Source organism: Cucurbita maxima, unplaced genomic scaffold, assembly GCF_002738345.1.
Source record: "Cucurbita maxima cultivar Rimu unplaced genomic scaffold, Cmax_1.0 Cma_Scf00021, whole genome shotgun sequence".
NCBI lineage: Eukaryota > Viridiplantae > Streptophyta > Magnoliopsida > Cucurbitales > Cucurbitaceae > Cucurbita > Cucurbita maxima.
The window spans coordinates 2,030,575-2,040,869 of NW_019272037.1; the positions used below are offsets into that span (position 1 = coordinate 2,030,575).

A 10,295-nucleotide genomic window follows, 5' to 3' on the forward strand; every position below is an offset into this window, starting at 1 on the left:
AGCACAATGAACATTGAATTTGAAATATGAACAAAAATTAAAAAATTTGAACTCAAGAATTCTCCTATGTTACATTCACTCAGATTCTCTGTAACCATTAAATTAGGCAATGAACTGTGCATGAAGAGAGAGAAGAAAACGTTTTAACAAGGAGATTTAAATCCCATAGGATTTCCAGCAATGTAATCACTCAAAACATTGAGGGCACCAAATGTGGTCATCAAAACAGTACTCAAAGCCATCACTATACTAACTGAGAAGATGATGAGAGATGCCCTTCCATAGTCACGAATCCCCTTCTGAATCACTACCAACCCGAGCACCGAGGCTGTGAAGCAGACGATTGCGAAGATGACTGCAATTTCAGCATGCTCCATTCCCAGCAGCAAATACTGGCAAGCTGACATTGTAGCCGAAAAGAACACCATGAAGGAGCAAGTTGCTGCCGTTACCTGTATTTACAATTTTGAGATATGAGCCTCATGGGCAATAACGAACTGAATGGTACACGTATCCATTAAAATCCTAAACTTTGTGTCGAACAGATGTCCAAGAACTCCTTGTAGATATTGTCCGTTTTAGTTCGTTACGTATTGTAGTCAGCCTCAAGGTTTTAAAACGCGTGTACTAAGTAGAGGTTTTCACACCCTTATAAGAAATGCTTCTTTCCCCTCACAATCCACTCCCTTGGAGGCCCAACGTCCGCATTGACACACTGCTCGATGTCTGGCTCTGATACCATTTGTAACAGCCAAAACGAACAATATCTGTTAGCGGTGGGCTTGAGTTGTTACAAATGGTATCAGATCCAGTGAGGACGCTGGGCCCCCAAGGGAGGTGGATTGTAAGATTCCACATCGGTTAGAGATGAGAACAAGGCATTGCTTATAAGGATGTGGAAACCTCTTCCTAACAAACGCATTTTAAAACCGTGAGGCTGACGGTGATAGGACAATATCTGTTAGCGATGGGTTTGGGTTCTTACACTTATATTACAAAGTTTAGAGACTTATTAAACACTCTTTAAAGTTCAATAACCGATTAAATACAACAACAAAAGTTCACGAGATGTAAGGACTTGCCTCAGGAACTATTCCAACTTGAAGAAGGAAAGGGCTTATAAGCATGCCACCGCCAATACCAAACATGCCACCCAAAATCCCAGCTAAAAGTGCCATTACTGGGAAGATCAGTTTCTTTGATGGTTCAACTGCAGGCCGTGCTTCTTCTAGCTCCTATACAAGGAACAACAGAAAAGATTAGCTTTTGCCTTTGATATCAGACACGAAGGTAAATTTGTTCTAGCCTATGCAACCAGATATCATAGAACTAGCTTCATTCTTTGCACCTTCTGAGGGGAATCTTCAGGTTCAGGACCCTTCTGTTTGTGAAGAATCCAGAGAGTGAAAGCTATGGCCACAGGAACTTGGAGAGAAGAGATAACCCAGTAACCCGTTCCACACGTTTCTATCGGTAAAAGACCCTGCAAAAACAAGGAGCAGTCATGACAAAGTATTCGAATTGCTTGAACGAAGAAAAAATCATATGGAGTAGAATTCACCGAGCCCGACATGATTTTTGAAGAGTTAAAAGTAGTTTCATACTAATTGTTTGATTACTTAAGTACATAATCTAAAAGTGCAATTAAGAATATGTTGAAACAACACTTCAAAACGTTTCCCATAAAAGTACTTGTTCTTACTTTTAGCAGTGATTCCAAGGCAATCAAGGGTTGTTTGGAAGAGCTTATCTTTAAAAGGAAACTAAGGGTTGTGTGGAAGCTCTTTTCCTTAAAGTCAACGTAAGATCCAAGGATATAAAGTTTGTGGATGGAATGAAAAGGTACCAAAGGGAGTAACAAATGGGACCAAGGGGTGGCATCATATATGCCCCAACAAAAGGTAAACAAGTTGCAGCATCACCTTTAGACTTTAGTGTCACGCTCAAATTCGTGGCCAAATAAGACGTCGAATATGCGATAGTAAATGAGAAGAGATGACAAGACTCAAATTCAGTCAATGAAGAAGACTAAGAAGGGAATAAGTGCAAAATTTTAAATTGGGAATGAATACAATAGGATACAATACAAAAAGTTTGTAATAGCCTCAAGTCCACAGCTAGCAAATATTGCTCGTTTTTGCCTGTTACATATCGCCATCAGCCTCATAGTTTTAAAACGCTAGGGAGAGGTTTCCCACATCCTAATAAGGAATGCTTCGTTCCTTTTTTCAACCCATGTGGGATCTCATGTCTACTAGGGAGAGGATTCCCATGTTTTGTTCCCCTCTTCAACGGTTGTGTGGGATCTCACAATCCACCACTCTAGGGGGCTGTTCCCACACCCTTATAAGGAATGCTCGTTCCCCTCTCCAACCAATGTGGGAGCTCACAAAGTTACTTGCTTCTAAAATGAACTCAAAACAACAAACTATTAATTCACAACTTGGAATCATAAGATCAAAAACCATGATACAAGGCAAACCGTAACTATAGTGAAAAACAGGAGGATTTCTCATCTCATGAAAAACTCCAGGTTGATTTCAAGAGTCATTGAAAAGGCTGCCCTTACAGATCTACATTAATACGAGACTCTGTCACTGGAGCAAACAGTATAGCATACCAATAAATTAATATCAAATTTACAAGTCAATAGCATTTTTCAATATATACTTTACACAATAATCAAGAACATGTCACGATAATTCTATGTATTTAGAAGACAATTCAAATCCTCTGATATTTCCCCAAACAATGAACAGTTATGTTCTAATCAGACAAAGAATCAATTAACATGAATAAGATAAATCCATACCTGTCCATCGCGGTTTCCACGAAGAAGATAAATAAGGTAGAAACAAGACCAGACAAGAACCAAGGCCCCTAACTTCATTGAAGGAAGCCTCAATCTGGGATCGTTCTGTGAAGGCAACAGAGGCTCTTCAAAAGCTATGGTTTCAGTTTCATTCTCTAATGCATCTTCCAAATTACACCCATTATTCCTAAGCTCTTCAGTTTCCATTTTCCAATACACCATCCCACTTTTACATGTTTTCAAAGTCGACCAAGCAAGAAAAATGGCAAACAGAATAGTAGTAACCCACTCAGGAAACGCAAGGTTGCATAAAACTCCAATACTCACTCCCAATAACATGCACGGTTCAGTCAAAAGAGCAATATCAAAATTAATCAAACACTTCCCCTCTGATTTGGATCTTTTAGAGAACAAACTGTTAAATACATTCGCAATCGACCCTCCAGTGACCATAAAAGCCGAGAGGCTAGACGCTGTTTTGAGGTCCACACCAGCCACAATCGTCAAAATAGGTATGTAAAGCCCACCGCCGCCAATCCCGCCGGCGCTGGATAAAGAAGCGGCGATAAAACAGAGAACTCCAGCAATCACAATGGGAGGCGAAAACGGGAACTGGGTTTGATGGAAATGGAGACGAAAACTCGTTTTCCATTGTTGGGTTTTGTTAAGAAAGTCATCAAACTCAATGAAATCGAAGAAGGGTTTAATTTGTTTGGCCTGAGAAACATTAATGGCAAGCGATAGAACCAAAAAGGCAACGGCAAACTGGGTCTGGGTGTTCCTCATTGTGCAATGATGAGAGGATGAACTAGAACCTGATTAACCTTATATGAGAGATAAGACAAGAAGGGGCTCGAGAGTGTTCTGCTCTGTTCTGAGTAGTTCCCTCGCAATTTCTCACGCGGAAACGAAAAAGTAAGAAAACGGCTGAAAAAGAACCGATAGAATAATGGAGGGAAGCGATTAGCTGAGAAGTTTGACGCCCACTGTAATGGTGGCCATCGATGAAGCCATTGATGGGTTATATAAGAAAATGAAATTTGAAGCAATTCGCTGGCTAACGTAATTAGAATATCTAAATGCTAATACAAAGTTCTGTTCATCTTCTCGGATTTGGTTTTATTATATTCCTACTAAATTTATAGGATTTTTTTTTTCTTTTTTTTTTTTTTTCCTCTTTTGATCTTATCTACGACACGTCAAATAATATTTTTTATTCTATTTTAAAAAGAGATTTAAAGTATATTTAATTTTTAAAAAGTAAATTTTTTGTTTTTTCTGGATAAGACAGGTGGAACTCAACAAGAGGAAGGATAATAAATAAATTAGAAGATTTTAACCGCTTTTTTTTTAATAAATAAAGCATTTAATTAATTTAATATTTATTTAAAGTATTAAATTTAACATAAAGCAGTGAGGTATTTCCAGGTGGAGGAAATGGAGTGCCATCTCAGCCATGTGAAATTTGTCACATCATTTTGAACAGTACACGTGTCACCGCCACCAGACCCTAATACTCCTAAAGTTCTATGGGCTCTGTTTTTTTTGATCGACGTGGCTTGGGCCTCTTCTATTCCAACTGCCACTTATTTAATATCATGCAAACTTTACTATCAACATTTTATTGATGATTACTTTTGGAATTTAAATTATATACATAAGATATTTATTCAAAATCTATTTAAATTAACGAATTAAAATTAAATCCCCTCCGAAGTAGGAAACATATATTTAAATGACATGACATGCGGTTAATATTAAAATTTGAGGGTATAACATTATTATATATATATATTGATTTATTAAGATTTTTTTTATAATTTTTTTTAATAAAGATTATATTGTTTTAAAATAACTATTTTTATTAAAGAATAATAAACGGTGAAAAATTAATCGTCTGAAATTTGGTCTCCACTTGACATAAATAAGAACAAAGAAGACTTCTCTATGTCTATTTCAGAGAGATCGATTATTCATGATAGATATATTGATATATAGACAAAAATATATATATATATCTCACTTTTTGTTGTTTAATGATTGGCCTTTTCCATATTCCTTTTTTTAGAGAAGAAAAATAATCATTTTTGTTTAATTTAATGAGTGGATTTTGAAAGATTCCAACTTTACTGTTGCGGAAGATATTATATCTAAAAAACACATATAAACTCACCTTAAAATCTACACTCCCAAACATTATTTTTGGTTTGATTATGTGATCTATAAAATCCATTTATAATCATGAATCCAAGATTATGATTTTCGTTCATAGAATCCCTTAACGTATTGTCGTCACCTTCTTGGGACCTTCTCTTTTGGGCTTTCACATTACAATTCTATCAAGGAGAGATTTCCACACTCTTCTTTGAATCTGAAAAAAAAAATAAATGGAATTTGATGTTTCAAACTGCTGTTTTGGGTGGTGGGGTGAGAGGGAAGAGATATGGGATGATTGAGTGTAGTAGAGATAGCAGTGGGTGGGAGGGAGTGTGCTTAGTGCCTCAACTCTCAATTGGATACCCATCAGGACAACCACTGGGAGTCCAGAAGGTTTTGGAAAGATATGGATTCATCTGCTTTTTGTGTTCTTGATGCTTCTCATCATCCTCTGGCTGCTCCAAGTTGGCACCTTTTTTGTTTGGGGATGGAAGTCTAGAATCCTCAACTTGTAAAGCTAACTAAAGTCAATATGAACATTCTGTTTATCTTTGTAACTTGGTGAGAAGATGCTGCTTTTTGTGTTCTCCAAGACCACCTAATACAGACAGATTTCATTCTTTATTCTTTTTTATCTGAGATTGTGTCATCATGTTTACGTGAGATCTTACATTTCTTATAAGAGCAAGAAAATCTCTCTCTAGAAAACGTGTTTTAAAATCGTGAGGCTGACGGCGATATGTAACGAGTCAAAACGGACAATATTTGTTATCTGTGAGCTTGGGTTGTTACAGCTAGACATCGGATAGTGTGCCAGCGATTATGCTAGTCCTAAGGGGAGTGGAGTATGAAACTCCACATTAGTTGGAGAGGCGAACGAAACATTCTTTATATAGACGTGGAAATCTCCCCTAACAGACGCGTTTTAAAACTGTGAAACTGATGGCGATACATAACAGACCAAAGCGAACAATATCATTTTGATACCATTCATGAAGTTTAGAACCAACTCTTAGCAACCATATATATTTATTTGCGGTGTTGAAACAAGTCAGTGTTTTGAAATCAATGAGGGCGTCGCTCAGTAATCGACGCTTCATATATCGACTTACTTCAAGGCCCATCTCATTCCATGGCTATCACATGGGAACCAGACATGTCTGATGTGAGGCTCCTACTCATGAAATCAGCTGGTGGAGAAAGTATTGGGAGAGTGATTGTGTCACTATTAAGCATGAGAAGAACAGTGTCCATAGTTGGCCTATCAGCTGAATCTTCTTGAGCACAAAGCAACCCAATATGGATACATTTCTTCATTTCACTAACTGACCCACTTCTAAAAATGGGATCTACAGCATCCAAGGCCGTTCCTGCCCTCCAGTTCTTCCATGCCTACACCAATTCGTTGCAATCAGCATTAGGTTTTTGATCAATGAAACCAAGTGTTGTAATTTCACAATATGTTTATACTCACGTAGCTTATAAGATCATGTATGTTATCTTCGGGACGGAAAGAGCTGTTTTTCTGGCCACTCACAATCTCCAAGACTAACACACCGAAGCTAAACACGTCCAACTTATTTGAAAACTTTCCATACATTGCATACTTCAGAGCCATGTATCTCCTAAATTAGAGAGTGAGAGTGAAGTTAATAACACTGAACGAATAATATACTAATGAGTTTTTTTCGTGTATTTGTACTTACCGAGTTCCAACAATTCTACTTGTATCTCCTCGTGTTTGATCGGGTAGAAACAACCTTGCCATACCAAAATCTGAAATTTTTGGATTCATTTCTGCCATCTAACAAAATATTAGCAGGTTTGAGATCTCGATAAACGATTTTAATTTGAGAATCTTCGTGAAGATAAACAAGACCCCTAGCAACGCCTCCAATAATCTTGTAACGCGCATTCCAGTCCAAATCTTGACTTCTTAACGGATCTAAACGTTAAAACAACGGGTTTTATTAGGCAGGACACAATGTACTAATGACTCGAGATACTCGAACTAAACAAAGACATGAAGTATGCAAAGATTGAAGAAATGAAACGTTACCAAATATGAATTTATCAAGACTTGAGTTCTGCACAAACTCAAACACTAAAAGCCTTTCGTGTTCGTGGAGACAGAAACCGAGAAGCCGAACTAAATTCCGGTGCTGAAGTTCAGCCACTAACAGGACTTCGTTCTTGAACTCACTTTGTCCTTGCATGGAGTTCTGGGAGAGCCTTTTCACTGCTATATCTTGCCCATTGACAAGGCTTCCCTGTCAAACGATTTTGTCCCGACACCATAACAACTCAAGCTCACCACTAGCAAATATTATCCTCTTTGTGCTTTTCCTTTTGAGCTTTCTCTCAAGGTTTTCAAAACGCGTCTGCTAAGGTATAAACAATGTTTCTTTTCCCCTCCAACCGATATAGGATTTCACAATCTACTCTTTTCAGGGTCTAGAGTTTACGCTGGCACTCATTCTTCTCTCCAATCGATGTGGAATCTCACATACACTACGAAAACCAATCATTTTAATCCAATGCAAAAGCTAAACTTCTTCACAAACCTTGGAAACAGCTCCAAATCCACCTTGTCCAATAGTATTTGCTTCTGAAAAGTTATCTGTTGCAGTTCTTATAGTACTGATATCAAACACCAAAGTTTCCAGATCTGCAGTGTCATCCACTTCTAAACCTGAAGAACAAGTGAATGTGTAAGTAGAACTCATTTCCAAGTTCTTACTTCAAAAAACACCACAAGAATTGAACTGTTTGCCCTATTGGAATGGATTCCTACTTGCAATTCCATTAACCCTTTGTTTTCTTGCTCTTAGAAATATGAAGATGCTGACAATTAATGCCACAAATACAAGAACCACAGCCATCGGAAGAACTATTATGATGACAGTCTTTAATCTCTTGGACTCATTTCCTGCAGAGCTAAATGAATGTAAGGCTTAACCATTGATAAAAACAGACTAAAAAGTATGCAAAAAGAAAAGAACCTGCTGCATTGGTGGTTGTATTTGGTGAAAGGGAGGGAGGTGATGGCGGTGTCGGCGGCGGCGGGGGCGACTGGGAAACTCTTGAAACGGCTTTAGAGCCAAAGAAACTGACAATCTCATACCTAAGAAAACAATAGGGTCTAATAATTCTGGCTCCAATCTTCCCTGGACACCATGTTTGAACAACGCCAGCAACAACTTGCAAGCAATCAAGGCACTGTGCCTGTGAAATATCCGGCGTCCACTGCACCATCCCATAAACATTCAAATAATCCTCATTCACAGTGATGACATTCCCAGCAGAAAATTTGAGCTTAGAATCCCCTGAAGCAGCCTCCTTTGCGAGGTCCACCAGCAGCCCCTGCACCACCAGGCTGAACCCTTGCAGGTCCACCGCGTCTTGAATATTCCACATCTAAAAAGAAGGTGTATCCCGCAAAACCCCAACAATCCGTCGATCCGAATAGCGAAACATGCAATTGGGGTACCAAATTACAGCTTCCTTTTGATTGGGACATTGTTCGGGAAGGTCCAAAACAGAGTCGCTGATGCAACTGCGACAGAGCTCTGGGGTAAGGTCTCCTCTGCAGAGGGCGATGGCATTGACTCGGTCGGGGCTTTGTCCATAGGAGGTGTTGAGGAAGCCTTGGTCGAGGCGGTTGTCGGTCGGGAGGGAAGAGAGGATGTGGTGGAGATTGGCTCTGTAGGTGCTGTTGGCTGTGTAATTGCCATTGTCGCTTGAACAACTGATACTTGGCTGAGCAGCTGCAGGGCTGATGATGATGATGATGATGGAAAAGAGAAGGGTTGAATGGAACATGGCTGCCGTGCCGCCATTAGTGAAGGATATGATCGGATTATATAACGAGAAAAACTGAAACTTTGACTCTTGACCATTGATGATTTCTTGATGATAATTTTGGTCAATTTAAATACCCATTAGTCTATTTTAAGAACATTTTTCTGTATTTAAAGAATGTTGGAAATAGAACAGAACACGATTTCTCTTTGGTCAAACTATGTTTTTTATTCCAATCATATAATTTTTTAACATAATATTATATTGTCTTGGTTGGAATATTATGAAAAAAAAATGGATTAAATGTTGAATCGAAACATTATACCTGGTAATTTTTTGCATTTTGGTCACTAAGAAGGTAGTTTTTGGTCTTATTTGTAGTCGTTATCGATTTATTGTTGATATTTATTTGGGGCTTAGAAGTTGTTATTGTTGATAGATTGCTCTATTGAGAGGTTGTAAACGCTAACAATGAGATGAAATCCACAATGGATGAACAATCAACTTCGAATAGAAATACCTACGTTGATTGTAACCTTTAGAAACTGAACCCACGCTACAAGTTCATATACCCTACCCGTAATACTTGAAATTTATAAACACCAATTGTCGAGATTTCAACTGATTTTAAGTGAAATTCATGTAAAGCTCAAACAACCTATAATTTTAGTCGAGATCTAGAACTTCAACCAACCTGAGTCGTTTATCTATTGTAGGTCTCTCATGGAGAGGTGTCATATATGTGTGTGGAGTTGAGATGTCTACACGGCGGCAGAACAATGACATAGAAACTTTCTCCATCCCCATCTCTACAAATTCTCCATTTATTATTGTAATAATCAGAGGAGAGATTCATTATCGAAAATTTATATAGATTAGTTTTTCTATGAAATTTTTTTTCAGTTTATTATTTTTCTAAAATATAGTTATTTTAAAATGAATAATTTTTATTTAAAAAATTGTAAAAAAATGTAATATATTAATAATATTCATAAGAATATATATATATATAATGTAATGTTCTATCATATAATATAATTTCTAAAAAAATATATTTTTTAATATTACAACATAAATTTTAATAATTAAATATTATAATTAGAGTTTCAAATTATATATATATATATAATAGATACATTAAAGTATTCGAAAATATATTTATATTAAATAAGCATTCCATGAACGTATTGGGTGTCAACAAAATATATATATATATATATATATATATAGAGAGAGAGAGAGAGAGGATAAACAAAAATAAATATGGCTAAACTTATATATTAAACATAAAAATAAATACAAACTACCCGCTAAATTAAGTATTACAAGTAATTGAGTCTAATAAAATCTCTCCCACAATAATTTTATTTATTTTAAGGCTACACGTCAAAAATTACACACTCCGCAGAATAAAGCCTGCAACAACTATGCCCATCACCATAGCCACCGTCGCTCTCCCTTTTCCTGTCCCAACAAAAAAAAAAAAAAAAAAAAAAAAAAAAAAAAAAAAAAAAAAAAAAAAAAA

At 37.0% G+C, this 10,295-nt stretch overlaps 2 protein-coding genes and 1 pseudogene across 2 annotated transcripts in view; all 3 read right to left on the bottom strand.

Moving 5' to 3' along the window:
- Positions 1–51: 51 nt before the first annotated feature.
- On the bottom strand, positions 52–3,906 carry LOC111495444 (sulfite exporter TauE/SafE family protein 5-like). Its single transcript, XM_023145490.1, has 4 exons — positions 2,813–3,906; positions 1,349–1,483; positions 1,083–1,235; positions 52–452 (listed from the first exon to the last, which is right to left on the bottom strand). Exons 1-4 carry the CDS (start codon positions 3,596–3,598, stop codon positions 144–146), a joined length of 1,383 nt encoding a protein of 460 aa, XP_023001258.1. The 5' UTR covers positions 3,599–3,906; the 3' UTR covers positions 52–143.
- Positions 3,907–5,313: 1,407 nt separating this feature from the next.
- LOC111495717 lies at positions 5,314–8,791 on the bottom strand (annotated as a pseudogene).
- Positions 8,792–10,037: 1,246 nt separating this feature from the next.
- Positions 10,038–10,295, bottom strand: part of LOC111495460 (cysteine-rich receptor-like protein kinase 25) — a 1,979-nt gene continuing 1,721 nt past the window's right edge. Inside the window, exon 2 of the mRNA XM_023145516.1 lies at positions 10,038–10,234. Within this exon, the coding sequence (XP_023001284.1) occupies positions 10,164–10,234 (71 nt within the window). The 3' untranslated portion in view covers positions 10,038–10,163. The remainder of the gene's footprint in view (positions 10,235–10,295) is intronic.